Source organism: Camelus bactrianus, chromosome 20, assembly GCF_048773025.1.
Source record: "Camelus bactrianus isolate YW-2024 breed Bactrian camel chromosome 20, ASM4877302v1, whole genome shotgun sequence".
NCBI lineage: Eukaryota > Metazoa > Chordata > Mammalia > Artiodactyla > Camelidae > Camelus > Camelus bactrianus.
The window spans coordinates 21197071-21224801 of record NC_133558.1 but is presented as its reverse complement, the minus strand read 5'-3'; the positions used below and the strand labels follow the sequence as shown (position 1 = coordinate 21224801).

General features: G+C 54.5%; 4 protein-coding genes across 11 annotated transcripts in view; 2 read left to right on the top strand and 2 right to left on the bottom strand.

Moving 5' to 3' along the window:
- Nucleotides 1-1261: 1261 nt before the first annotated feature.
- Nucleotides 1262-3469, bottom strand: HSD17B8 (hydroxysteroid 17-beta dehydrogenase 8). 5 transcript variants are annotated; one of them, XM_010949101.3, is made up of 9 exons: nucleotides 3318-3469; nucleotides 2926-3143; nucleotides 2720-2836; nucleotides 2517-2609; nucleotides 2329-2414; nucleotides 2132-2216; nucleotides 1899-1941; nucleotides 1648-1722; nucleotides 1262-1455 (listed from the first exon to the last, which is right to left on the bottom strand). In XM_010949101.3, exons 1-9 carry the CDS (start codon nucleotides 3361-3363, stop codon nucleotides 1439-1441), a joined length of 780 nt encoding a protein of 259 aa, XP_010947403.2. In that variant the 5' UTR covers nucleotides 3364-3469; the 3' UTR covers nucleotides 1262-1438. The 5 variants fall into 5 exon arrangements, with proteins under 5 accessions (XP_010947403.2, XP_045368207.2, XP_045368206.2 ...); XM_045512251.2 differs by lacking the exon at nucleotides 1648-1722; XM_045512250.2 differs by lacking the exon at nucleotides 1899-1941.
- Nucleotides 3470-3594: 125 nt separating this feature from the next.
- Nucleotides 3595-7699, bottom strand: SLC39A7 (solute carrier family 39 member 7). The gene is made up of 8 exons (XM_010949103.3): nucleotides 7560-7699; nucleotides 6831-7245; nucleotides 6574-6742; nucleotides 6359-6412; nucleotides 6053-6229; nucleotides 5763-5903; nucleotides 5399-5595; nucleotides 3595-4451 (listed from the first exon to the last, which is right to left on the bottom strand). Exons 2-8 carry the CDS (start codon nucleotides 7239-7241, stop codon nucleotides 4179-4181), a joined length of 1422 nt encoding a protein of 473 aa, XP_010947405.1. The 5' UTR covers nucleotides 7242-7245; nucleotides 7560-7699; the 3' UTR covers nucleotides 3595-4178.
- Nucleotides 7700-7832: 133 nt separating this feature from the next.
- Nucleotides 7833-14505, top strand: RXRB (retinoid X receptor beta). Its single transcript, XM_074348471.1, is given in 11 exon segments — nucleotides 7833-8256; nucleotides 8928-9175; nucleotides 9699-9839; nucleotides 9842-9857; nucleotides 10217-10396; nucleotides 11525-11697; nucleotides 12070-12199; nucleotides 12329-12461; nucleotides 12577-12668; nucleotides 12998-13103; nucleotides 13239-14505. Coding segments are annotated over 11 exon segments (1602 nt in total). The 5' UTR covers nucleotides 7833-8021; the 3' UTR covers nucleotides 13387-14505.
- A 223-nt stretch (nucleotides 14506-14728) lies between these two features.
- COL11A2 (collagen type XI alpha 2 chain) overlaps nucleotides 14729-27731 on the top strand; it is a 29939-nt gene continuing 16936 nt past the window's right edge. The window contains exons 1-14 of one of the 4 annotated variants that reach the window (XM_074348466.1): nucleotides 14729-15524; nucleotides 15836-15983; nucleotides 18665-18814; nucleotides 18951-19161; nucleotides 19625-19787; nucleotides 21209-21400; nucleotides 22256-22333; nucleotides 22978-23040; nucleotides 23701-23880; nucleotides 26000-26059; nucleotides 26160-26201; nucleotides 26434-26496; nucleotides 26824-26898; nucleotides 27387-27473. In XM_074348466.1, the coding sequence (XP_074204567.1) occupies nucleotides 15902-15983; nucleotides 18665-18814; nucleotides 18951-19161; nucleotides 19625-19787; nucleotides 21209-21400; nucleotides 22256-22333; nucleotides 22978-23040; nucleotides 23701-23880; nucleotides 26000-26059; nucleotides 26160-26201; nucleotides 26434-26496; nucleotides 26824-26898; nucleotides 27387-27473 (1446 nt within the window). In that variant the 5' untranslated portion in view covers nucleotides 14729-15524; nucleotides 15836-15901. Of the gene's footprint in view, nucleotides 15525-15656; nucleotides 15984-18664; nucleotides 18815-18950; nucleotides 19162-19624; nucleotides 19788-21208; nucleotides 21401-22255; nucleotides 22334-22977; nucleotides 23041-23700; nucleotides 23881-24542; nucleotides 25019-25999; nucleotides 26060-26159; nucleotides 26202-26433; nucleotides 26497-26823; nucleotides 26899-27386; nucleotides 27474-27731 lie in introns of those variants that run through there. The other 3 variants (XM_074348468.1, XM_074348469.1, XM_074348470.1) reach the window with 3 other exon arrangements.

Below are 27731 nucleotides of genomic sequence, written 5' to 3'. Positions count from 1 at the left end.
GGGAAAAAAATAGCTGCAACGGAGCCTCTGCCGCTTCAGTCCTCCAGTCCTGTGAACGTAGCTAAGTCCCGATGTGCCCGGGATTCCCCTTACCACCCTGGGGACTTGCTCCACCCTCCACTCTGGTTCTCCCTAGGCCTTCCGACCCGCTCTCCCCTCGAGGTTTGGAGGCGACGGCTCGGGACGTCCAGACTCAACTCTCGGCCAGAGCCATAGACTCGAGAATTGCGTTTGGACAATCAAGAGCCGCGGCCCGGGGCGGGGGAGGGAGGCGCACGGGTGGTACGGGGGAATGGAGACACCACGCGGAAGCAGGGACACACACACACAAGATGGGGCCACTATCGGGGAGGGGGTGTGCGCGTGTAGGTTGAGGTGGGGCACAAGGGGTTGAATATCTGGAGTGGGATGCGGGCAGAAGCCTCCTCCAGGACTTTCCGGTAAAGGAAGGGGATGGGGAGGAAAGAGAAGAGGAAGGGGCAGAGCGATCCCCATTGAGGGCAGGGGATGAGAGGGATACGGGATGAGCGGGGTGGGGAAGAGACCGTGATGGGCGTCCTGTCTCTTCCAGCCTGAGCTGGGGCTCCCAGATTTGGGCTGCAACTGCCAGGGGGTGGCCTGTTTCTGGGATAAGGCAGCAGTGGGTCCCCTCGCCCCCTCCCCCAGATCCCCCCTACTTCCCTGTCCTCTCCTTCAGTCCGTGGCCAGTCCTTATGTGGGCTCCAGAGTCGATTAGCGAGGACCCCCTCCCCTTCCTCCTCCTCCTCCCAGCCCCCTCCCTTCTGCTCTCCTCCAGCCCCTTTCATCGGCTGGTCCATTCCCCTAATCCTGGCCCCCTCCCCTAATCCCCCCCATCCGACCCCAGGCCGGCTGCAGCTATTGTAAGGTGGAGAGAAAGGGGAGGGGGGGGGGACTCAGAGAAAAGAGAGGGGTGGGGGAGGGCCACCTGTTCCAAGACCCCCTCCCAAGGCTAGACTGGACACCAGGATGGGGCCAAGAACAAATCACCCTTGGGGACCGAAAGGACCCGGTGAATTGGGGGGAGGGGACTGGGGCTGCAGATCACTGGAAGGGGGTGGGTCAGAGACCCCTCCCTCCAAAAGACCCAGAGTGTCACGCACACACAGTGACACAGTCTCTCACCCGGCGGCGGGGGTTGCCCTGGGAGACCAGGCAGTGAAAGGGAACAATCCTTCGGGAAAGGGAAAGGAGGGGGAGGTAGGGAAGGGTCTGAGGGCTTGGACACAAGAAGAACCGGAGGTGGCAGGGAAGAGGATTTGGAATTTATTAGGGTCACAAGCACCCCTGCCTCCCATATTCAGCATTCCTGAGCCATACACTGCCACCCCTTTTGTAGCCTGGGAACTCAGAGTCCTCAGCAGCAGGAGGCCGAGCAGAGTGGTGGGGGTGTGAGCAGAGTCCAGGGTCCTTGAGGCAGTTACATGAAAAGACCTCCTGGGAGGGGCAGAAACATTTGGACAGATGTGTAGGTGGAGACAAATAGGCTGTAGGGGGGTACCCACTTCTGTCCCTGGCCCATGAGTACTTCTGCCCTTCCCTCAGTGGCTCCAGACTCCTCTCACTTGCTTTCTCATATCATCTGGGTTGCACTTCTCTGCCCTCTTCCTCCCCAAGATGGCCTCATACCAGTGACTTCTACTGACGCCCCTGTGATGTATCCACTGTCTCCAGATGCCAAGAATGCGACCACATCTGCCACATCTAGGGGAATGATGGGGAGGGGGCAGAATCCCACTCACTCTCATAGACCTGAAGTAGCTATCACTTCCCCCCAGAATCACCTCTCCCCCAACCACCAATCCTGGTGAGACCCTCTCAGATACCACATACTTTGGGACCTCTTTATTCAGGGTCCTCCACCCCCACTCAGTGCTCACCCTCAGGGTCCCCCACACGTCCCATTGGGATCATTCCAGTTACCTGTAAAGAAACACTCGTATGTGAGTGAAAGTTTTTTTTCATGGATTTTTTGGTAGACTGAGTCTGTGGTCTTCATTCCTTGTACAGTTATTGAATATCTACTATTTCCCTGGCACTGTGCCAAGCATTCTCTCTGAACCCGAGAGGATGGGTCCTTGAATTATTCTGCCTTCCACCCACAGTCACCTACCTTATCCAGCACTTTCTGAGGCACTTTCTGTATCATGGGTGTTTTAATGAACCCTGGGAGGACAGAGTTACAGCGGATCCCATGTCTGTAGAAAGGAGAGTGGCTGCTGACTCCAGAATGGACTGAACACTGACCCTGCTCTCAGACCTTTTACATGCCTCAGCAAAACCTCCCGTTCCCCAGGGTGTCACACCAACCGTCCGAACTCCCGGGCTGCAGTCTGGGTCAGCCCAATCACTCCAGCCTTGGATGCTGCGTAGTTTGTCTGTCCCATATTCCCCACCTATAAGTATGCCAGAGATTTGGGATGAGTCAGGATTTCCAAAGAGGGGCTCTCCTCTCTGTGCCCACTTGGCTGGCTGACCTCATCCCAACTCAAACTGACCTTCCCTACGATGCTACTGATGTTGATGATGGAGCCAGGACAGCCACTGGACACCAGGGCTTGGGCTGCAGCCTGATTGACTAGGAAGATGCCCTGAGAGGGGGAGAAAGTAACAAGGCAGAAAGGATCAGCTGCGGTGGGTGAGTCTTCCAACTCCCTCTTCAGGCTAGAGGGTCCAGTAATCACGGTTCAGAGGTCACCACCTTGAGGTTGACAGCTATGACTCTGTCCCAGTCATCTTCCGACATGTGGAGCAGAAACTCATCCCTGGTGATGCCCGCACAGGACACAACGACAGATGGCGGGCGAGAAAAGCAGGCCTATGGAAGGGGGAGGTTACGCATGTAGAGCCAGGGGCGGTGGAGGAAACGTTAGGGCTTTAAATAGGACGAGGTCATCTAGCTTTCACCTGCACTTGCTCCAACAAGCGCCTGACGGCCCTGGTCTCGGACACGTCAGCCTGGAAGGCAGCGTGGGCCCCGCAGGGCGCCCCCTCCTCGCTCCCCGGCCCTCCCAGCAGCCGCACCGTCTCTCGTGCCGCTGCCCCGTCCAGGTCGCAAGCGGCCACGGCGGCCCCCTCAGCGGCCAGGCGCACACTGACTGCTCGGCCGATGCCGCCACCCGCACCTGAGGTGGGAGAGAACACGCGGGAGTTGGGGGAGAGAAAGGGGGCAGGGGGCAGAGGTCAACAGCGCAAAGTTAATAAAATTCAGACCAGGGGGCCGAGGCCACAGAATCCGAGGGCACACCCCAACATCACTCCGTCACCCCAACCCGCCCTGGGAGAGCATCCCCCTCAACCTGTGACCAGGGCCAAAGCCGAGCGGAGCCGGAGCTGAGACGCCATGGCGGGCGGCGGGTGGGCGGGCACTCCGGCACTGAGCCAATCCGAGCGCAGAAGGGGCGTGGTGAGGGTAATGCCGGGCCAATCGAGGCCCGGCCTGCGATAGGCCGGCGGAGGCCACCAGCGCAGGCCGACCTCCCACTGCGGGGGCGTGGCCAGACACGACAGCTATGGGGCCTGAGGAGTGAGGAGATGAGGAGCTCCCATTCCCCCCAAAAAGACAAAGACTACGCGTGGAGCAGAAAATCCGAGGACTTTATTTCCGGTCACCACCCCTCCTCCTCGACTCAAAAAGTGATATAAAAGAATAGAAACGAAAAAAAAAATCAGACCATGAGATTAGCAACTAGTCCTCCTCCCCTGGAATCACTCCCAAATCAGGATACACGATTGCCGTTTATCCCTGGCTTCTCTTGCTACCCACTCTGCCTCGGGCTCTGGTCTTCCCTGAAGACTCCACCAATAGGTGGGAGAGAGGGAGGCAAAACTTGAAGTCTGTGTGTGGCAGCTTGGTCCTCTGTGAACAGGTGAGGTGGGGGACTTGGGGTAGGCTGCCATCACCCCTCTCTCTTCCATCCTTCTTCATGGTCCCACTTAGCGCCCAAACCCAACACCATGGTCCCTCTAGTCTCTCACCTCTACAGTCCCTGTAAGACTGTCAAATCTTGATGGCCTTCAAGCCAAAGTCACCACTTCCCTAAGATACAACTCCTACCTTTGGTAGACGTTCTGGGCCAGGGCCCCCAACCTCCAGAGCCCCCTGATGGGCTTAGAGGCTAGAGGTTTGGGGCTGGGGTGGGGGTGGTTTACCCCACCACTCACTCCAGGTGGGCAATTAGCACCATCATGACAACTCCTCCCAGCAGCCCCAGCACCTCCAGAAGTGACTGCAATGGTGATGCCTCCCTCAACAGCTCAGGCAACACGGACACCGTTGCTACGTAGATAAAGCCACCTGCAGTGAATGGCAGAACCCAGCCAGGACCTGTACCGCCTGCAACTTCACTGCCCACTGCCCCTCCTTCAGTTAGGAGAGCACAAGCTGTGCCTGCCAGTGCCCCTACTGCCGTCAGTAGTTGTAGACGCATCGCCTGGTGGGCAGAAAAGAGAGAGAGGCACTCACCAACATCTAAAGGTTATCAGCAGTTTAGACATGGCTGGAGGAGTATAGGTGTACATGGATAGGGAGCATATCTTTGGAAACTAAAGAATAAAACACAAAGGGGGGGGGGGTCTAAAAGAGATACTTCCCGGAAAATCGTAGCTATCAAAGAGGTCCTTTCTACAGACCTTCTGACTCAGCAGGTCAGGGTAGAAGGCGTGGTGTGAAAGACCCCCATAAACCATTCAGATCGCTTATGGACCACAGTTCAAGAATTACTGAGCTACAAGAAAAATTAACAGAACGTCTTCCCCCTCATTTCTAGAGAATCTGTTGTTAACAATATTAGGCATACTTCGGAGATATTGTTGAGTTCAGTTCCACACCACCACAATAAAGCAAATACTGCAATAAAGCAAGATGCATGGATTGTTTGGTTTCATAGTCCATGTAAAAGTTATATTTACACTATGCTGTAGTCTACTGAGTGTGCAGTAGCATTATGTCTACAATGTACATAGTTTAATTAAAAAATACATTATTACTGAAAAATGATAAACATCATCTGAGCCTTCAGTGAATTGTAATCTTTTTGCTATAATAACACCAAAGATTACTTTTCACAGATAAATGTAACAAGTATAGTAATAATGAAAAAGTTTGAGATGTTGCGAGAATTACCAAACTGTGACAAAAAGAGACAAAGTGAGCAAATGCTGTTGGAAAAATGGTGCCAATAGATGTGCTCAATGCAGGGTTGCCACAAATTTGCAAAAACATGCAGAATCTGTGGAGTTCAATAAAGAAGTGCAATAAAATGAGGAATGCCTGTAGTGCAACTTGTTTGGAACTAGTGGGTGGGAGTCTTGGGTTTGAGGTGGGTGAGCAAGGGGTAAAAGGTTTGAGGCAATCAATTTGGTGCAAATCATCACCAACCTGCTTTTTGCTGCAGCCAGACTGGACCAAGATGGCAAAGTCCCCAACTTCATGGGGCACTTCATGTAGCAGGACAGTCATCGTGGTCAGGATTCCCAGCCCCCGACCCCCTCGAAATGAAGCACCAATGGCCAGACCATCTGTGAAGTTGTGTGCCAGGTCAGCAGCCAGATTCAGGTACCCTGACACACGCAGGTCTTGTACAGGAGAAAAGGAAGACGAAGCATTATCACATCTCCCTGCAGAGACCACTTCTCATGCAGTCCCTCAGTGTTTCCTAGACACCTGCCATCACCCACAGTGCTACTCCCTGTGATTCGTGATGATGCTCTTGCCCAAGCATATCACCAACCTTGGCCCTCACCTGAACCTGCTTTTTCCTCTTCAGAATTCTGAGGTCTCACTGGTCCATCTTTGGGCCTTGTGCCCCCTCCTCGCCTCTTCCTTGACCCCCCTGCTTCCTTTTCTTCTTCCTCTGAGCTCTGCTTATCCTTTGAAGGATGCTCTGAAGAAAGAAAGGAGATGGTAAGAGTAGGGAACAGAGATCACCTTATGTGTCCTCTAAAGGGTAGTCCTCTCCCACCTAAGTACCATAAAATAAGGGGATTCAGAGATAGGCAAGGTGGCTTTCAGGAAAGTTGTTACTGGGCTCACCCTGTCTTCCACGTCCATGACTTCCATGTGTGTGACCGTGAGCGTGTCCGTGAGTGTGTCCATGTCCATGACTGTGTCCATGTCCTCCTTTCACATGTCTCACAAATTTCTCCACCACAAGAAAGGCGACAATTCCACTAAGGACCCACAGTCCCACAGACAGAATAGGGCCCTGGCCTGGGAATGGATGCATTGAGACATTGAGATGTGGATTCCAGACTTTTCCTCCCCAAGTGCAGAAGAAGAATAGGGAGGGATAACCTTCCCCAGCACCCCAAACCATGTTTCCATCTGCCCCTTCCTCACCACTGTGGGAGTGTCCATGTCCCGGCTGCTCCAGATGGTGGTGAGAATGGGGTTCTGGAGAAAGGGGAAGAAAAGGCCAGATGAAGGAATACACCATCCAAGAGGTGTATATTTGGGGGAATATTGTAAGGTCAGGGATCATAAAGGGATAAGAACCCTCTTGTCCAAAGAATAAAATACATTAAGATTTGAGGTAGAAGCTAGAGGTCACTTACCCAGAGCATGAGGGATGAGGTGCAGGAAGGCATCTCCCAGGAGCCCACCCGAAGCAAAACTCAGCAAGATCTGGAGCAGAGAGCGGTGCCGAGGGGAGTTTGACTCCACAGGGATAAGGAAGAGGACGAAATATGGAGCTGCAGAGATCAGTACTGTGGCCCCCAGTGCCTGGTGAGGGACAGTCAGGGGTCAAGAGGTGTGGGGTTTCCCAACAATCCAGAACCAGCTCCCTCTTTCCCATCCCCGGGGGACTCACATAGGCCCAGAGAGTGACAGTGTCCAGGTCCTGCTTGATTCCCGGAGCCGCAGACTCCCCATAGCCTCCAGAGCTGTGCTCATGGTCATGTCCGTGTCCTCCATGGTAGAGGCTTTCATGGGAATGGCCATAACTATGGCCATGGTGCAAATCCTCATGTGAATGTCCATGGTCGTGACCGTGGGTATGTCCATGCCAGATGCTCTCATGAGTGTGGCCATGGCCATGGGCATGGCTGTGTCCATGGTGGAAATCCTCATGTGAGTGCCTGTGGCTGTGGCCATGGAAGTCCTCGTGCAGGTCTTCGTACATGTCGCCATGACCCCCGTGTCCGGCCACTAGCAGCCCCAAGGCGGCCCAGGTCAGCAGTCCCACGGCCACCCAGTGAGGGGCCCCCAGGCCTCTGGCCATCACGCTGACCAGAGGGACAGAGACAGTGACTCCACTTGACCCTCAACTCTATATACCTATGCGGGTTCCACTTTACTCCGCTAGCGCCCTCCATCCACGTCTATGGGCTGCTCCCCCCATTCCATTCTGTCCCCACCCACATTGTTCCCAAGACTCGTTTTCTTTATCCTGATCCCCTTCTCGCATGTAGGACCCCCAGGACACTGCTCTAGGCTTTGATCGGCCACTTTATAGACTCTCTAGGCCCTCGTCTCTATGACCCACTAGGTGAGGAAAAAGGCCTGGAAAGGACCGTAAGGAAAAAGAGAGAATTCTCACCGGCTCCGGGATCCTCTCCTGTCCCGGTTTGCTCGGACGTGGCAGTCCCTCCTCTAGCTCCCGCGAGAACAGGAAGTTCCGTTCTACTTCGGTCCCAGTACCTTTACCAATATGGCCGCACTCCGTTAGCGGTGGAGCGGTCCTGCCCTGGGGCGCATGCGCCGGCGTGGAGGTTATTTGAGGGGATGCTGGGCGAGGCGGGTTAACAGGCGGGAGGAAACTGCCTCCTCCGTTTCCAACTAGATGAGGGGGCGGGAACTAGTGCGGAGACTTCCCGTCCATACCAAGATGGCTGCCACATTGGCGCTGTCATTTTGGTACAGAGCAGAGCGAAGCGCTTAATTCGACCCGGTCCAGGCCAGAGTCTTTTTCTCTGCGGCTTCCTCGTGCTCAGCTAGTCCCCTGACCAATCCCTGGGAATCCCTGGTACCTCTTCGCTATACCTACACTCAGCCAGGAATCATGTCTTGGGCTGCTCGCCCGCCCTTCCTCCCCCAGCGGCATGCCGCAGGGCAGTGTGGGCCGGTGGGGGTGCGAAAAGAAATGCATTGTGGGGTCGCGTCCCGGTGGCGGCGGCGACGGCCCTGGCTGGATCCCGCAGCGGCGGCGGCGGCGGCGGCAGCAGCCGGAGAACAACAAACCCCGGAGCCGGAGCCGGGGGAGGCTGGACGGGACGGGATGGGCGACAGCGGGCGGGGTGAGTGTCCTAGCGGACGGACAAGCGAGCCAGTGACCGCGTTATCAGCAACCCCTCCCCCCCTCCCTTGGCGCTCTTTCCCAGGCATTCCCGCCCCCTTGTTTGTAAACATGCGTCCCCTCCCTCCCGAGGGCCTTAGCGCCCTCCCCCCGGGGCGGGGCGGGGATGGGAGGGGGAGTTTCCGCCCTGCTGACTGGCCGCCTGAGGCCCTGCACTCAGGAGATCACAGGCGTGGGACACTAGTCCTCGAGATTGAGGACTCTGGACATTTGAAGGCAAATTCTGCGTCCTAGGAGGGGCCTCTTCCGCCTGTCTCTTTTCCCTGCACGTTCTGGCTACTAGCTGGGAATGGAGGGGCTGACTGGTCCACCCCACGTGCTGCCCCACCCACACGAGATGCTCTGGTTTGGGGAGACCAAATGCATTGCTTGGAATTTTGCCTCACCTGAACTATCTTCCTCTCCTTTGTCAACCCCTTCCTCTCACCATGATTAGGAATTAAGTCGTTGTTTGACAACAGGGTGTCTCTGGACTTGGGAAGGGGTGAGGTGCGATGGGGGCGCGGTGAGGGATCAGAGAGAGAATTTTGTGTACGGTTGGATGATGGAAGACTCATTTTCTCTTTTTGTCTCTCCTGTCTTTGTCTGTGCCTGTGTGTACCCCTCCCTCAGATACTCGAAGCCCAGACAGTTCCTCCCCAAATACCCTTCCGCAGGGGGCTACTACCCCTTCTCCTCCTGGGCCGCCCCTACCCGCTTCAGCAGCTGCATCCCTTGGAGGCTCTGGAGCCCCACCCCCAGCCCCGATGCCACCCCCACCACTGGGCTCCCCCTTCCCAGTTATCAGTTCTTCCATGGGGTCCCCCGGTCTGCCCCCTCCAGCTCCTCCAGGATTCTCCGGGCCTGTCAGCAGTCCCCAGGTGAGAGGTTGTGACCCACTTATTGCCTGTCCACTTTCATTTCCTTGTTTTCCTTGTGACCCCAGATCCTTGTGTGAACTTCCTCATGGCCCATTGACCTTCTAGTCCTCTAGTCCCAGCAGGTCTGTGGTCCTTGTGAGACCCCTTGCCCTTCCTGAGGTGGCTGATCTTTCACTGCATACCTCCTCCCCAGCCCTATAAAAAGAACCCCAGCTGTTCTTGATGTGCTTTTCATCTATCAGTGATTTTTTTTTTTTTTTGCCCTTTTTGTCCCATCTGCCCTTCTGTGATACAAGCCCTTCAGGGCCACTGTGTTGCACAGTTTCAGGGGGAACTTTCTATCTTATTTCTTTGGGGTTGTGCTCTAGGGGTGGCCCTTCATGTGCACTGCAGTATAAATAGTATCCTTTGTAATGTGCAATGCAGGGCCCTACCTAGGTGGTAGGGAGTGATTTCCATCACCTCTGAGAAATTATCCTTCCCAATGAGTCTCCCTGTGACTTCCCTATTTCCCCCATCCCAGATTAACTCAACAGTGTCGCTCCCTGGGGGTGGGTCTGGCCCCCCTGAAGATGTGAAGCCACCAGTCTTAGGGGTCCGGGGCCTGCACTGTCCACCCCCTCCAGGTGGCCCTGGGGCTGGCAAACGGCTATGTGCAATCTGCGGGGGGACCGAAGCTCAGGTATGGGGCTCAGGACCAGCAGAGAGGAAAAAGGAGAGTGTGCCATTTACCTTTGCTGGTGGGATTCCCAGGGGCTCATAAGGTTGCCTTAGAGCAAGTGAGCTGGGGGAGGCCTGATGAAGTTAAGGAACCTGCAGCACATATTTGGGATGGGGGTGGTCAGAGGGAGGAGGGGGCTGGTACAGGCTTTTTGAACAGTGAGAAGAGTGGGACTGGATCATCCATCATGTCCTAGTTCCCAGTATCTATTTGGTAAACACAGGATGGACTTAAACTACATCTGCCGGGGGGAGGTTGGAAAGAGTCATAGTAGCACAGAGTCTCTGAGCTGTCTTATTGCTCCTCCTCCCTTCTCATAGGCAAACACTATGGGGTTTACAGCTGTGAGGGCTGCAAAGGCTTCTTCAAGCGCACCATCCGTAAGGACCTGACCTACTCATGCCGGGACAACAAAGACTGCACGGTGGACAAGCGCCAGCGGAACCGCTGTCAGTACTGCCGCTATCAAAAGTGCCTGGCCACTGGCATGAAGAGGGAGGGTAAGGACCTGCCCCATCCAGGCCTCCCAGTCTGCCCTGTGGGAGAAGTGGGGAGGAGATGGAGGGAAGACTGCAGGAAAAACTGTACCTCTCAGGAAGGCTGGACTGTTCTCTCTCTCCTCCAGAGGGCGGTGTTTGATTTCCCTCTCCCCTGCTCATCAGCTCTTCTCCCCATACCCTGATCTGGTCCCTTGAGTTTCCTTCTTAATGGTTCTGCCTCTGTGGCCTGCACCTAAGACCTCTCCCTGTTCTGGTGCTAGGGCAGGATAACTTTTCCTTCCCCATGATGGGTTTCTCTAGCTCCCCTTCTCTCACCTGAATAGTTCTTCCTTTCTCTGACCCAGTGCTTCCACTCTGGTCTCCAGCTCCCTGTTATCAGTGTTCTCTTCTCTCTAGGACTCTACCCTCTTAAGCTACAGCCTTTACTGAAGACCTCAGAGCTTCTTTCCCTCTTTTTTTAAAAAAAACTCTATTTTATCTTAAACCTGATTCTGGAATTCTGAGAGAGACACTTAAAGGAGTATATCTTGGTCACATCCCTCATTTTAGAGAAGATGAGCCTGAGGCCTTTCCCAAGGGCATGCAATAAAAGAGTGTCAGGTCTGGGATCAGAACCCACATCCCAAAGATCCAGGCCAGTGCTCCTTTTCCTGCCTCTTTGTTGAGGCAGAAGAGCACCAGATTTGTGGTCAGGCACACTTAAATTTAGTTGTATGACTTGCCTTGTATTGTGTGAGCTTGGGAAAGCTGTTTAATAAATTGCCCCAAATTCATTATCTTTAAAAATGAGGACAAGAGCTCACAGGGTTGTTATAATAATTGAGTGAATGTTAAAGTGTGCTTGGCATGTTTCTTAGTGTGTAGTAGGCTCTCAGTTTAAATGTTAGCTTTCTCTCTAACTCCTTTACTCACCCTTTTACTTCTCCTTCTTGGTTTATTTATCTGTCCTTTTATAACTCCTGCTCCTAGAGTGCCCCCAGTCTGCAGTTGTTTCAAGTGGCTTCCCTGATTTCTATAAATATCTCCTAAGGACTCTGAGACCCTGATAAAGCCCTAAGGACATTTTGGAATCCCCTCATGGCTGGCTGCTGACTTTCCACTTTTTTCTCCTTTCTCCTTCCCCCCCAGCGGTACAGGAGGAGCGTCAGCGGGGGAAGGACAAAGATGGGGATGGGGAGGGGGCTGGGGGAGCCCCTGAGGAGATGCCGGTGGACAGGATCCTGGAGGCAGAGCTTGCTGTGGAACAGAAGAGTGACCAGGGCGTTGAGGGTCCTGGGGGAACCGGGGGTGGCGGCAGCAGCGTGAGTGATGGGGTCAATCTACTCTTCTTCCTGATGGCGGGTGGCGGGGGTTGGGTGGGAGTCTAGGTCCGTTCTATCTCCCCCTGCCTTCCCCTCACAACCCACCTAACACTGCCTGGGACTGGAGGTGCTGCCAAACAAGGTCTCAAACATCTGAGGTGGGTGTGATAGCATTCTCTGTCCCCACTCCCAAAACAACCCACTGGCAGAACCACAGGCAAGTCCTGAATAATTGTCAAAAGAGAAGGAATTGGTTCAGTTGGGGGCTTGAAGAGAAACTGCAAATAAGGAAAGTTGTCAAAAGCCTCTTACAAGGGTGGCTCCCAGTGTACTTCCAAACCTTCCATAACTCTTACCCCCCACCCCCTGCAGCCAAATGACCCAGTGACTAACATCTGTCAGGCAGCTGACAAGCAGCTATTCACGCTTGTTGAGTGGGCGAAGAGGATCCCACACTTTTCCTCCTTGCCGCTGGATGACCAGGTCATACTGCTGCGGGCAGGTCAGTGACCTTGGATCCTTTTGACTTTTGACCCCTTGTCATTTGACCTCTCTTGGACCTCTTCCTTTGATATGCTTTGAATCCCATGGCCTGATCCCTGGCTCCTGACCCCTGCTGCCCCCCACTCAGGCTGGAACGAGCTCCTCATTGCCTCCTTCTCTCACCGATCCATTGATGTCCGAGATGGCATCCTCCTCGCCACAGGTCTTCACGTACACCGCAACTCAGCCCATTCCGCAGGCGTGGGAGCCATCTTTGACCGGTCAGTGGCCCTCGGCTGGGCTGGCCTATAGGAAGAAGGGGTGGGGCTATAGGCTGGTCCGTGTCCAAGGCTGGCTGAGCTGTGACCTTTGAGTGACCTGCAGGTCCCTCTCCAGGGTGCTGACAGAGCTAGTGTCCAAAATGCGTGACATGAGGATGGACAAGACAGAACTTGGCTGCCTGAGGGCAATCATTCTGTTCAACCCAGGTAAGAGGAGGATTACCCTTGTCTCTCAAGAGAAGGCAACCTTGGAGCCTCCTCTTCTTCGGAGACTCCTAAGTTACTCAGCTGTCCCCCTCAGTAAGATCCTCAACCTGGAAATCTCCCAGGTGACCAAGAAAAACCCACATCCACTGATAACGTTCCCCTTCTGACCCCATTCCACAAACCCCATGTGCCCTGCTTCCCTTGCCAGGCATCTGGTGAAGGGCATGTAGGTGGGGCCCAAAAGGGACATGGTGTGGGCCACATCTCCGTGTTTGTCCTGATTTCATTTGTCTTTCTTCCTGTTTCTCCTCTCTCCCCTGCCATCTCAGATGCCAAGGGCCTCTCCAACCCCAGTGAGGTAGAGGTCCTGCGGGAGAAAGTGTATGCATCACTGGAAACCTACTGCAAACAGAAGTACCCTGAGCAGCAGGGACGGTGAGAAGGAGCTGTGGGCCTGAGGGGTTGTAGGAACTGAGGCTCCCCCTGGGGTAGGGGGTGGGGTGCCACGAGGGTGTGTTCAGGGCCTGTGTGGCTCCAGCTCTCATTCTGCTTCTCCCACCCCCACCTTAGGTTTGCCAAGCTGCTGCTGCGTCTTCCTGCTCTCAGGTCCATAGGCCTTAAGTGTCTAGAGCATCTGTTTTTCTTCAAGCTCATTGGTGACACCCCCATTGACACCTTCCTCATGGAGATGCTTGAGGCTCCCCACCAGCTGGCCTGAGCCCACACCCAAAGGTGGTGCTCCTCAAGCTTGAGGAGGGCACGTCAGAGAGGGACTCCGAGCCTCGGGCAGGGTTGGGAGGGGCCATGTTCCTAGAATTTTGGAGGGGTGAGGAGTTCAGGGCAGAACTGAGACCTCCAAGGAGGGGGGGTCCCTAAACCCTCCAAGGGTTTGCCTGATATCCCGTCAGAGGGGACCCCAGATCACTGCAAGGGCTGGACCTCTCCCTTCAGTGGCCTTGAGTCTCTGAACTTGTGTGGTTCTGCCATGGTTTGGGGTGCTTTCTCACCCCCTGCCTGGAGGGACCTCTCCTTCCCCCAGCACAAAGCACTGGCCTTGCTCCCAGGACCTTGCTTCCTTCTCATCTTGTCTCACTTAGTCCCCCATCTGAAGAGTGGAAATGGGAACTTCTCCAGAGATGGATATTAGGGGGCAGGCCCCCCAAACTGATGGACATGGGAGTAAGGCTCTGACAGGCCTTCCTCTAACCAAGCCTGGCAGATGGAGCTACTCTGAAAGAAGGAGGGGGCCCTGTCGCTGTCTCCTGTCCAGAGTGCCCTCTCCCACTTCACCTCCTGCAGTCAGACTGAAAAATAAAAAGGTGATGGTGGTTAAGGGCTGGGTGGAGTTGTAGGAATCCATCTGCTATTTTTAATTTTCTTTAAGGATAGAGACTTGCAGTTAGACTCAAAGAAGTACTGTACTTTCCTAGGTTGACTAAGAAATGCCAGTGGTGGAGGTGGTGTTTGGGAAAGGCAGGGCTCTGAGATGGTCTGTCTTGGGCTCCTCAAGCACTGGCCTTCCCAACGCTCTCCCCCCAACTCTTCCTGTTAAACTTGGGGAAGGGGCCTGGGCTGTGATGGCAGGGCAGGGGGTGGTTTGGTGAGTAGTCCTCGGGCTCTTCCCTTCACAGCTCTCCCCCTAGCCCTGGACACACACACAAAAGGTTGGGGGTCACAGGAACCTGGCCTGAGAATTGAGGAGAGATGGCCTGTCTGCAGAGATGGGGTGCTGGGGCTGCATGATTTTTGCCCTGCAGCTCTTCTCTCTGGGGTTCCTTTTCCCTCTCGTACACTCACACATAAAATCGCTTTCAAATTAAAATTGCTGTTTTCTGGACTGAGATGACTGTATTGGGGTTGCGGGGGCAGCGCTGCATCGGGCTGGCTGGGTGTTGGGGGGTGGTATCCGGTCGGGAGCTCCGGATGGGCTCCCTTGACGCCGCCGAGGTTCCCTGGGGCCTGAGAGGCGGGCACAGCGTGGGGGACACAAGGCGCGCTTTGTCGCGGAGGGGGGGGAGAGGGTGTGCCAGGCTGGGGGCGGGGCCGGCCGGAGGAGGAAGGGGGGGCGGCCCGCTCTTTCAAAGGCGCCTTGTTCGCCTGCGCCCTCCTAAGCGCCAGCGGGCGGCGGCGCCTCGGCTCGCTCTGGTCTTCCCTCCGGCCGCGCCGCGGGCTCCGGGCAGACCCGGCGCCGTGCCCGTTCGTGGGGGCGCACTGGGCGCTGAACGCCACGGCCTCCTCAGGCGTTGCCCGCCTGTAGGCGGCCTCTCGTCCCCGAGTGACCCCGTTTCCCGGGGCTCTGCCTACTAGCGTCGACGGCCCCCTTCACCTCTCCACTGGGTGCCTTTCCACCTGGGCTCCCGGACGCCTTTACGTCGTCCCCCATTTTCATCTCCTTGGACTGGATTAGCCTGTTTGTGGGTCTGTCCAGTCTCTGGCCTCCCCTCTAACCACCCTCCCTCCTCGCCACCCCCCTCGCTCCCAGTGGCCGTCGAGTTGCAGGTCTCTAGTCGCTATCTATAGCCTTGTCTATAAATACCCCTGCCCCAGGCCGGGCTCTGTAATTACACCGGGCGGGGCGAGGGGAAATAATTATGGAGACCCGATGGGGTGGGGGCGAGGTAGCGACCCCCAGACCCGCCTCTCCCCTCCCACTGTATCCTAAACCCCGCCCAGGACTCTGCTGAACGGGGGTTCTGGGCCCCCAAGGAGGAGGAACGGGGGAGGGGTGTTGTGACTGGACATTTGGGTTCCCCCAAAAGAAAAAGACTGGGAAAGAGATATTGGGGTTCCCGAAAAGAGAATCCTAGGGTACAGACCATTGAGTCCCTTCAAGAAGCAGAAGCGAGTAGTCCTAGGGTCAGTGAGGGAGAGTTCCCATTCACGCCCCCCCCCCAACCAGGTGGAGATCAAGGGTGGGGTTTCCCCTCGGTGGCTGTGGGCGGGCTCCTGGAGGCGGGGGCTGGGCCGGGGGCGGGAGCGAGGTGGGGGCTCTGGCCGCTGGGGTGGCCGGGGACACACAGGAGCGGCGGCCACCGAGGAGGGAGCAGCGCCGGGCCCCCGACGGCGTCTGACTGCATGGAGCTGGGCCACTGAGAGCTGTCGCCAACCGACAGCCTCTGACTTCCCCGGGACCCCGGCGTCGGAGCCTGATCCTTCTCTCTTGACAGCTTCGGGGCATCCAGCGCCTCCAGCTGCCCCTGGGTCCCTGGGACCTGGCGTTCGGGGCGCCAGCTATGGAGCGGTGCAGCCGCTGCCATCGTCTCCTCCTGCTAGTACCGCTGGTGCTGGGGCTGAGCGCGGCTCGGGCCTGGGCAGGTAAGGGGAATCCCAACGCCTGGGTCCTCGGAATCAGGCTGGAGCTCCGAGTACCTCCGGGGCAGGGGACAGCTGATGCCTGGGGAGGGGGGAAGCTTCTGAATCCCAGACTGGCATTTGGGGAGTCAAGAGTCCAGGCTGGAGAGCAGGACATCCGTGTTTCTTGGAGTCAGGGTGAGGATCTCTTTCTCTCCTTGAAGTGACTAGGGGAGGGCAGGTAAGGCTGAAAGGTGGAGGATCACCTGAGAGCCCGTCAGTGGGGCTGGATGCTGGGGTCCTCTGGCTGGGCCAAGGTGGTCCAGCCTGTGCTGGAGTCGGGGATAGATGCCAGTGTTGATGGGTGAGGGGTGCATATATGTCTTCTGGTCTTTCTGCCTGTATCTCTGGAGTAAGAGGGGAGCATCTGTGGGTCAGAGCAGAGCCTAGCAAGTAGAGAAAGAAAGGATGCCTAGACTATTTGTCCCATTGGCTTCCCTGACAGGAACCCCTTCCCCCTCCCTGTGCCCTCGATGCTGCCACGCGGCTGGCTCTGGGGAGCACTGGGGCTGGCTGCCAACAGGACGGCCGCTGGACAGGCCAGGATCAGGTGTCTGAGGCAGGAGCCAACTCTTTGCATTCCTACCCTCCCCCTCCCCCTCAGGCCTGCCCGGCTCCCCTGGGTCCCTAGTGTCCACAATCCCAATCTTTTCTTCTTTCCCCCAGCATCTAGAAGTCCTTTCTCCTAGGAAAGGGGGTTTGACATCATCGGAGAGGAAGGGGCTGGGAGTACCTACGTATCAGGCAGGCTGGAGTAAGGCCCCCCACTCCATGCTGATTTGCATATAACATGATTATTCACTTCTCTGTTCTGGGGGGAAAATGGTCAGAATAACAGCATAAAGGATTTAGATTAGATTACAGAAGGAAGAACTTTCCAGATAGGAGGAGCATGAGGCTTAGGGATAGAAAATTGAAGTGGATTGTCTGTAGATTCTAAGAGTCTTTTTTAGGGAGAAAAGGGACCCTTTAGCACTGAGGCAGGGAGATGGCTGAGATGACTGTCTCTTACTTTAGGGCTGAGTGGGTAGAGGTGGGACTCTATAGGAAAATGGGTTAGTGTGGGATTCATAAGAGTAAAAAAAATGGGGCTGAATTAGTGTGGAATTCATAACAGTAAAGAATGGGGCATTTCGGGGGCCAGAGGTACAGTGGTGCAGGGGTGATAGGGCAACCAGTGGGGATACTGGGGCAGATTGAGGCCAGAGACAGTGGGCCACATATGTGGCTTGAAGAGGGAAGATGGGTGGGCAGACGTGTGGGTAGGTTGTCTATAGGATGGAACTGCACTCTCCTGGGGTTTGGTGGAGGATGGGGGCCTCTGAGGTCTCCTTGGCCTGGGGTCTCTGTGAGTCTCTGTGTCTCTGTCTCACTTACCCTTCGTCTCTCAAAGCGGCCCTTGTGTGTTGGTGTTTGCGGAGCTGCCACACGCGGGGGCCAGGCTAGGGCAGGGGGGTGGGAGGGGGCAAGGCCGTGGTTTCCCGGCTTCTGGACTCAAAGGGCCTTTTCTCTGCCTGCCCGCCCCACCTCACCCACCCCACCCAGCTCCACTCTCCTGATCACCCTGGCCCCTGCCCTGCCCGACACTTTTATGAAAGTTTTGCTGGAACTTTCTTTGGGATTTTTCCAATCTGGAGCTGATGGTGTGAGAAGTATGTGTATTGGGGGAGCAAATGAGGGAGAGGTGACCTTTGTTTTTCTGGGAGTTTGAACTCTTCGGAAGCTGAGTTCAAGGTGAATAGGGCTGATGGCCTGAGTCTTGAATCTTTGGATTGTGGGTTGTGGGGGTGGTGGGGCAGTGTTGGAGTTCCAGGTGTGGGGAGCTTGCCCGGATTTTGGGCAAAGACTCTGATGGGATCCACAGATGTGTGGCTCTGGGCCCTGGACCTGCTCCGGCTCCGCGTGGCAGCTTCAGGCTCCTCACCCGCCCCCGCCCCCCAGCCCATCTCACCAGCCAGGGGCACAGGCTCCTGGGGTGGCTCTTTCTTGTATCTCCTTCCTCTGCATGCCCAGACACTGGAACTGCAGCAGCTTGAAGCCCCATTCCCCATAAAGCCGCCTCTCTGCTCCCTCCCTGATGGCACCCCTGTACCTCCTGTGCCCAGAATGATTGTTTGCCCAGATGTTGTTTGTGCTGGAGACGTGGGACAGAGGCCAGAGACCCAGACACCAACAGATATGGAAAGGGAGTGAGAGAGGGAGAAAGACGGGGAAAGGAAAAGATGTGAGGGACATAGAGGAAGACAGGAGGGTCAGGGAGAGAGAAACACCAACAGGTACGAGACGGAGAATAAGAGTGACAGAGTAAGAGAGAGAAGGGGAGACAGGTGGAGAGTTGAGAGAGAGATTAAGAGAGAAAATAGAGATTCATAGGCTGAAAGACAGAGGGAGAGGGAGGGGGACAGAGGCTGGGAGAGAGGGGGGCAGTCCTGGGCGTGGAGCTGAATACAGGGTCGGTGCTGCCCTTTGCCAGGTGTTTCTTGTTTTCCATCCATTCAGTCCCTGTTCAGGAGCAAGTCAGGGAGAGGTGACTTGTCTTCCAGGGAGGCTGAGCCCCAGGAAGCTGAGCTCTTGACCCCAAATGTCCCCTATTTGGGTCCTCCTGAGAGTGTGTCCCTTCCCCTGATCATCGTGGATTCTCCCAGGTGCGCCCCCTGTGGACTTGCTTCGGGCCCTGAGATTCCCCTCCCTCCCTGATGGTGTCCGGAAGGCGAGAGGCATCTGTCCATCTGATGTGGCCTACCGAGTGTCCCGACCTTCCCAGCTCAGTGCACCCACCCGCCAGCTCTTCCCAGGTATGGGTGACCTGCTGGAGCAGGGAGAGCTGGGGGAGGTCACCAGGTGGGGTCTGGGATTAGACACCAGAAGGGAAGGGGTTTATGGCTCGTTTTGCTTCTCACTCCATCTGTGTGTGTCTCTCTCGGGTACCAGGAGGCTTTCCGAAAGATTTCTCTTTGCTGACTACCGTCCGGACGCGCCCTGGCCTCCAGGCTCCCCTGTTGACACTCTACAGTGCCCAGGGTGTCCGACAGCTGGGCCTGGAGCTTGGCCGACCTGTCCGCTTCTTATATGAGGACCAGACCGGCCGGCCTCAGCCTCCAGCTCAGCCTGTCTTCCGAGGCCTCAGCCTAGCAGATGGCAAGTAAGTCAGTTTGCTCTTCTGGTCCATCTGGCCTATTCTTTCAGGAGCTCCCCTCTGGCCCTCACCCCCAGAACCCTCACTCCTTAATCTAGGAACCCCTGCCAATTCTTTGGGCCACAACTCACCCATTGCCCAAACTTCAGTCACTTCTAGCCCCCAGTTTGGACTTTAGAGTTTAAATCCTTGCCTGTAGTACTACCTTGTGTCTTGGGTGTGTTACTTGACTTTTCTGAGTCTCAGTTTGAAAAATAGAGATGATAGAATTGTGAGAATCAAAGGATAAAACTGTTGCATGGTTTCTGGTGCATCATAAGCACTCGATAAATGGTGGCTACTGTGATTGCTATTCTTGTTATCATTGGCTTGTCAACCCTTCCATCAGTTGCTCCCCAGCCCCCTTGACTTCCCCTCTTCAGTCAGTCACTTGAACCTCTCCCCCTGGCACACCATACCCCATGACCAGGTGGCACCGTGTGGCTGTGGCTGTGAAGGGCCAGTCTGTCACCCTCATAATTGACTGCAAGAAACGAGTCACCCGGCCCCTCCCCCGAAATGCTCAACCAGTATTGGATACCCTTGGAGTGATAATCTTTGGTGCTCGTATCTTGGATGAAGAAGTCTTTGAGGTAAGCAGAGCAATGAGAGCAAGGCGTGATTTCTCCTGTATCTTGTGTCCACTCCCCTTCTGACCTCAGTACTCCATCTTCCTATGCCCTAACCCTTCACTTTTTCCTCTCCTAAATTTCTATTTCCATTTCTTATTCGCAGGGCTAATTTTTTTCTATAGGAAAACTAAGTGCCCACTTATATGGCAGGATTGTCCACAGCCACTTATTCTGTCACTCAGTTTTCATTAATCCACCCATCCATCCATCCCTTCAATGGATTTATCTTTCCACCCATCCATTCGCCCTTCCATCCATTTACACACTCACCCACCTACTCAAGCATTCAGGCTTGTATCCTCCCACCCGCGCATTTTTCCCTTGCTCAGCCGTTCCCTTCCTTTAAATCACCTACCTATCCATTTATACTTCCATCCATTAACCCATCCATGCACCTATTCACTCATCCATCCACCCACCCACTCCATCTACCCATGTATGCATCCAGCCACCCATTTACCCACCCATCTCCTCACCCACCTACTCTCCATCCAGCCATTTATTCAATTCCATCCATCTAATCTGTTTCTGTCTACACTGTACCACCCATTTATGTACCCACCAATCCACCCATGGATACATTCATTCATTCACCATCCATCAACTCTCCCATTCAGTCATGCATTTGAGCCCCCATTCACCCACCTACTCACCCATCTATCTATCCATCCATCCACCCACCCAGCCAGTCAGTGTTTTCTGAATACCTGCTGGCCCAGTGCCAAGGAGAACACAGAAGAATAGTATAAGGTCTCTATCATCCCAAGGAGCTCCCAGTTCCACTCTAGAGATGAGACAGTATCCCCAAACTACAACACTATGCAGGGTGTGCTAAGCACCATGTGTGGGCACAAATAAATGCCACGGGAAGTCAGACATGGCTCCCCCCTCCGCCATTTCCAAAGGTCCTGAGAATTCTCACTGTTACTGCCATTGGAAACCAGAAACTCTGCAACTAAGGTTGGACCACGGTCTCCAGAAGCCTCTGAAAAAAGGCTCATGCATTACCACAGGGGCAGGGGATAGGCCAAGAGTTGAACTTAGAGTTGGAAGGCTTGAACTCTAGTTCTGACTGTACCACTTTGAGTGACTTTGGGTCAGTCATTACCTCTTTCAACTTTTATGGATGGAATGTGTTTGGAAAATGGGCATAAAGATCCTTGTCCTACTGACTTTCCCAGTTGTTGTGAAGGGATTATGAATGAGAAGATCCTTTGAAAACTGCAAAGAACTGTGCATGTGGGAAGGTTGATAATGACCTTCTCCATTATATCGTCTTACCTTAGATTGGCCTCCTACCCTGTGTCCCAGACTATACCCTTTGTCTTTCTAAAGCCCTCTCTGCCCTTCTCCATTGCTGTTCCTTCCTCTTGTCTTTGTAGGGTGATGTCCAGGAACTTGTCATTGTCCCGGGGGTGCAAGCTGCCTACGATTCGTGTGAACAGAAGGAGCTGGAGTGTGAGAGGGGTTGGAGAGAGAGACCTCAGAAACAACAGTCTCACAGATCCCAGAGATCTCCGAAGCAGCAACCATCAAGACTTCATAGGCCGCAAAACCAGGAACCCCAGCAGCAGGTGAGGGAGCTGCGCCAACCCCAACCTGCAGTACACCCCAGGGGGGGTGACACCCTCACATCTCCCCAGGGGAATTCCCCCAATGTTCCAGAGCTCCCCATCCTATTTTGGGCTCCTGTTCTCCCCTCCTTTTTGCCCCTCCCCAAACATCCCCTCTATTCTCATCACAACCCCCTCCTCCCAGTCCTCATTCATCAACCTTTTTATTTTCATTTAAAAATAAAAAGAGTCATTATAAAGAATTCGTGGCTGGGAACTGTGTCCCCTCCTTATGTCTCCTCTGCTAGTCTTCCTGGAACTGTGTCCTTGGGTTTTCCATGCCTTCCTTGAATTAAGAGATTGGGATACAGTGGAGGGTGGGAGTAAGACTTGGGGATGGAGGATGGGAGAGCAGAGGAGGGGAGAGACAGAAGCAGGGAGGAAGAAGCTGAAATGGTAAGACTTAGGAGGAGAAACGGGGAAGGAGTAGGCAGTAGAGGAAATCCCAAAGGAGGAGTGGGTCTGTGCAAGTGTGGATGTGGGGGCCGAGTCTCTGGCCCCTTGCATGTGGAGGTGCAGGATAAGGGGCTGTGGTGGGGGGAGGGGAAGGGAGACCCAGACTGGGTGGAATCTCGGCAGATACGATCGGGGGTCAGTGGTCTGAAGATTGGAGGGTCAATCTCTTAATCATGTCTACTTCTGTCCCACATGCGGGACCCAATCCCACCCCTTTCTCACCCCTCCCCATCTTTCTCCTGATCCCTGCCCCTCCTTTCATCCCCAACTTCCACACCACTTCCTCATCTCCCCCCCATCCTTCCTCCCCCAACCCTCCCCTCCTCCCCACCTATTCCTCTGCCCCTTCCCTAACCCCAGTCCATTGAGTCTCTCTACTATGACTACGAGCCCCCCTATTATGATGTGATGACTGCGGGGACAACCCCTGATTATCAGGTAAACTTGAGGGACCCCCTTCCTTTCTTCCATTCCTCCCACCACCCCTTGCAAACACCTGTGATGTCTTCCTCCCCTCCGAAGGTGTGGGGAGAGCCACCTGATATTTAGATCATGGATGTTTCCTCACTGCCCCATCCCATGTCTCTCTGCTGCAGTGGCCTCCAAGCCCCAGCCACAGGGCTCCCCCTCCCCACAGGGGGCGTCGGACCCCTCCCCGAAAGCCTACCCCACCTGCCAAGAGGTCAGCGGCCCGGCAGGCATCCCCCTCACCAGGCCGGAGGTCCTCTCGAATTGGAGGTTCTAGCCCGGCCCGGGGCCAGCCTCCCCTCTCCCGGCACCCAGCTCGGCGGGCAGCTCCCCCCACTGCCCGGGGCCCCCCCAGGACCAGAGGCAGCAGTTACCGGCAGGTAGAGCTGGGGTATCCAGATCTCTGCCCCCAAACCTCTATGGCCTTGGAGATTCACTCTCCCCAGTCTGTCCCCCTTCCAAAGGGGCTGCAAGATCTGTGATTTCCCCCACCCCCCAGCACAGACAGACACAGCCCTCAGGGGGGACGAGGTGCTGCTTTGCCTCCCTTTCTGCTAACCTCTCTCCTTCCTTGCCACCCCATGCTACTCTTTTCCCCCCTCACTTCGGGTTAGGACCCGACCCCAGGTGGAGAGGAAGGAATCCTGGAGTCAAGCCCCTCGCCACCCCCTGAGGAGGTAACTCCATCCCCCTCCCTCATCCCAGCTGGGGGCTGTGGGTGTCTATGACCCACTTCCCTTGCCCCTTGCGTCTTGATGAATTAGCCCCTCCTCTGGCCGGAGGGCTCTTTGTCATGTCCATGTATGACCTTCTGTGTGGTCACTCAAGACCTATTGGTCTGTTTGTCCCCCTCAGTACAGCCATTTTTATTCCGTGTCCATGTCTCCTGCCAGGATTCTTTGATTCTGGAGTAACCTCCTCTCCCTGTTAGTGTCAAGTGGGTTTACTTTTGGTTCCCAGGAGCCATTTTCTGTCCAATGTGTCACTTTTTCTCTTCTCCCTGTCTTTCCATCCATTTCTTTAGTCATTCCTGGGCTCTTTTGTCTCTGATTATGTCCATGGGCTGTCCATTCATGTCCAGCCCTCCGGCCATTTTCTTCTTACCCATCATTCCTTCCACCCGGGCCCGTTTTCTGGACACCCCTCCTCATTTGGGGTCTTTGATGGCCAACCCCCTTCTATACAACTGCTCCCCTTGCTCTTCTTGGGAGGAAAACTCCTGTCCGAGTTACCCTCAGAATCCTTTGGGCTGGAGTTGTCACACTCTGGGGTCCAGGGAAAACCTCCTCTGGGCCCTAATGCCCCTGTCTACCCCCTATCTCCCCATCCCCGGGAAGGAGCAGACAGATCTCCAGGTCCCCTCCACAGCCGACAGGTTCCTGACAGAGGAATATGGGGAGGGTGGCACAGACCCCCCAGCAGGGCCCTACGATTACACCTATGGCTATGGGGACGATTATCGTGAGGAGACGGAGCTTGGCCCTGCCCTCTCTGCGGAGACAGCCCACTCAGGAGCCGTAAGTGAAAGGAGCTCCTCTTCCATTCTTGACCTCCAGTGGGAGCTACCAGAATTGCTTCCTATTGTTTTTTGTTTATTGTCTGTTGTCTGTGAACTACTTCCCATTGGTGGTTTGCCATTTTCTATTCACATAAGATGTGTCTGTTGCTTGAAAATATTACTTCCTGCCTTCCCTTGCCCAGTGACTTACTTACCCTGACTCCTTATGGATCCTTCTGTCCAGGGCAGTTGGTTTTGTTGTTGTTGTTTTATTCTATGGCCACTTCCTGTCTTTCTTGGACACTTCTTGTCTCAATCAAACTAGATTTAATAAAATTTTTGGTCAATAAGCCCCTACCTTGTGTCCATTTTCAGTCTGTCTCCATCATTTCTTCTTGGTCAAAACAATTTCTTATCCATGTTGCTGCCAGACAATGTAACTTCTTCTGTCAGATTTTCTAACCTACAGGCCACTTTCTGTCTGCCCCCTCCTGTCTTCTCCAGCCATGGCATCCATCCTGGTGACTGGATCAGATGGGACTGGAAGGGACTTATTATTTGTGTTTCAGCTCTAGTTTTTCATGCTGTCCTATACTTTGATAATAAGCCACTTCCTATGTGTCTCAGGTCATCCAAATCATAAAGTTTCCATTGTGGGCCTAGATATTTATCATGGCCACTTCCTGTGTGTACTAGCCTTGATATTTGTGTTTGCTGGAAGAATTGCCTTTAATTGTCATAATCCATTTCCAAGAAGCACTTTCTGTCTGCTTTGTGAATTTCTTTTCTCTCTTGGTCATGGTCACCATGTTGTTATTGAAGGTCCACTTCCTGGATCCTCTTTTCTTGATTGCTTCCTGTCTGTCCAACCACTTCCTGTTTATCCGGTTCATTTTCTAGCCATCTTGGCCATGTTTAATTTTTCTTGGCCCTGGTATCATTCTTGCTTCCAAATGTTTGTCTCTTTGTTCTGTCTCCCTTAATTGTGTCCCATGTTTTCAACCACTCCCTATCAGTGGGTATATTTCCTGTCTATTTCATTTCATCTTTTGCCTGCGTTGCAGTTGGAGCTGCCACCTCTACCCTGCTGACTCAGCCCACCTTCCCTTCTCTAATATTGCCACCTCTGACCCTCTGCTGCTTTCTGGAAATCTAGGGTCAGTGTGGGATATGGGAGAGTTTGGAAACTGATCATTATTGTTTGGTCAGGATGGAGGTAGAGGGGGGCATTTTGAAGGTCTTTGTTGAAGAGTGGGAGGTGCTGGAGGATATCCTCCCTTCTCTTTGTCCTTATCTTGGTTCTGGCTCCAGATTTGGGGGTGGGCATCTGAGTGGAAGAGAGGCTACTGGTGGGCTTGAAGTATACATGAGGGCCAGAAGAAGGGTGTAGCATCCTTGATGGGAGAGGAACTGGGAGGACTTGAGGGGCTCTGCTCTGGGACTTGAGTAACTGAGCCCAAGAGCTGTATTTTCCAAAAAAACAGTTATGAGGTCTAATTTTGGGATATCAGCGGGGACTGCTCTCCACATCTACTTAGAGTATGAATGTTTAACCTCTGGGGAGTTTTACTTGTGAACTCCTTGAAATTCTAAAGAAAATTTTTTGCATAAGGGCATACACTTTTTCTTTTCTGGAGAAAGTTTCCATAGATTATGACAGATTCTCATATGGATGCATGAGCTCCCCCAAACCCAAGTAAAACTCTATCCACAGTCTTAGAGAGATTCTTATTTGGTGAGTTGAAGGTGAGGAAGCTATGGTTTCTTAAGGTGATAAGGATTCCTGGGGTCAGAGGGAGTTTGGGGGATAAGGTATAGTCCTCCAGAAGAGGGTTTGGAGGGTTGGGGAGTTTGGAATCCCAGGAAGTGTCTGGGGACATTCTTGAGAGGTTCTCAGGGAGATGAGGAGATTGTGTTTGCTGAGGTGGGGCTGGGAATTGGGGGCTGGAGAGCCCTGAGGTCTCCCTTGCTAGACCTGGGAGGTCTGTGAAGATGGAGTCTTAGGGGAGGGCTGGGGGACTTGGAGGTAGGGTCAGAGAGGTCTCTAGAGGACCTGAGACTGCCACTGGGGTGGGGGCAGTGCTAGTGTCCTGGCTGCTCACAGGCCCCACTGGGGGTTACATGTGTGTCTCCCTCAGGCTGCCCGTGGACCCCGGGGGCTGAAGGGAGAGAAGGGGGAGCCTGCAGTGCTGGAACCTGTAAGTCACCCTGGTCACTGAGCGGAGGGCAGTGGGAAGAAGGGAAGGAGGTGGGGGTGCTAGCCCTATAGCCTCTCACTTTTAACCTTTGACTCCACAGGGCATGCTGGTGGAGGGGCCCCCTGGTCCAGAAGGCCCTGCGGTGAGTTCTAGCTGTGACCCATTTGCCTCCATTCTTTTCACAGAGACGATGCCTACACATTCATCTGTACCTTCCCCACATATGCGCAGGCCTTCTTCTTAGAACCCCGGAACATCCTTCCAATCAAAGCTTCCCAGATTCCCAGATCTCTTCTGTAGAGACCACCCCTCAATCACATAACTGTCTTCTATCTGAGTGCCCACACCCTATCCCCTCTTCTTTTGTTCTTCAGGGATTGACTGGTCCCCCTGGCATACAAGGCAATCCAGGCCCAGTTGGAGACCCTGGCGAGAGGGTATGACAGCGTCCTGTGTGTGGTGGGGAGGTCTGCAGAGGAGCCACTAGTACCCAGTGCGGGTACCATGCTCAGTAATTTCTCATTATCTGGCTGATTAATGAGTGAGGGGCTGTTGTGCCCCCCAGCACCCAGAGAAGAGGGCAGACTCTGGTTGGGGAGGGGAGTAGTCTGATGTCTCACCATCATTTTTCTCCATGGGGGTGTGGGGAAAGCTCGGGAAAGATCTGAGGTCTACATTTATTCTGTTGAGGAGGGTTTCAAAATGATGCCAGGACCCTAACAACCCCCTATCTGTCACCCTATCCTCATCTCTCCTTCCTCCAGGGTCCCCCCGGCCGAGCAGGGCTCCCTGGATCAGATGGGGCCCCTGGCCCTCCCGGCACAGCCTTTATGCTCCCAGTGAGTGTCTTCTGAGTTCTGGAATGGGCTGAACGGGGGGGAGAGCAGGGGAATTGTGTTGTGTCACCAAGAACCACAAGGTCAGGAAAGCTAAGGAGGAGTTTCTAAAGGCCATCTGCCCGAAGAGTTTGATCTTGGAGGTAGAATGTTTAGGGCCTCATTAGATGACCTAGAACCAAATATAGATCTTCTAGAACCAAACTTGGATCATCTAGAATTGGGCAGAAAATACTAAATTTCAGGGGGTCTAGAACCAAAGAAGAGTCTTTTGAGAAGCAGAAGCCAGAGTGGGGGAAGAGGACAGGACTTGAGTTTCTGAAAGCTTCTAAATGATTATCTGGGACCCATGGGAGATGCTGGAGGAGTGCATGGGGGAGATAGTGTCCCAGAACCTGGGAGATGGGGCACAAATGCTGAACAACACCTCTGGCTGGGACGATCAAATGGATTTCCTGGAAGAACCTGGGTCTTTTCTCCTTGCCTCACAGTTCCGGTTTGGCAGTGGCGGGGGTGACAAGGGCCCCGTGGTGGCGGCCCAGGAGGCTCAGGCCCAGGCAATTCTGCAGCAGGCACGGGTGTGTAGGGTGGAAGGGATCTTGGTGGAGGGAGGGGCGTGGTGGGAAAGGGAAGACTCTAGGAGAGGGTGGAAGTGTAGGCTGGGGTGAACATAGGGCAGAGGAAGGTCTGGATCTGTCTGGGGCTGAGAGGGAGGTTTGGGAGCATATGGGGCAGTGGAATGAAGACTAGGAGTGTGAGAGTGAATTTGGAAGGTGAACTGGGGTTGGGGGCTCTCCAGCTGCCTCTGCCTCAGCTCTGCTGTCTCCCTGGCCCCC

Coding starts and splice junctions, on each gene's coding strand:
- HSD17B8 (XM_010949100.3), bottom strand. CDS start 3,363: ATGGCGTCTCAGCTCCGGCTCCGCTCGGCTTTGGCCCTGGTCACAG. Junction 2,217..2,328: donor GCAGCCCGGGAGTTCGGACG/GTTGGTGTGACA, acceptor TCCTTTCTACAG/ACATGGGATCCGCTGTAACT. Junction 1,723..1,898: donor ACGTGTGGGGGACCCTGAGG/GTGAGCACTGAG, acceptor TCATTCCCCTAG/ATGTGGCAGATGTGGTCGCA.
- SLC39A7 (XM_010949103.3), bottom strand. CDS start 7,241: ATGGCCAGAGGCCTGGGGGCCCCTCACTGGGTGGCCGTGGGACTGCTG. Junction 6,413..6,573: donor CCTCATCCCTCATGCTCTGG/GTAAGTGACCTC, acceptor CCCTTTCTCCAG/AACCCCATTCTCACCACCAT. Junction 6,230..6,358: donor ACATGGACACTCCCACAGTG/GTGAGGAAGGGG, acceptor ATCCATTCCCAG/GCCAGGGCCCTATTCTGTCT.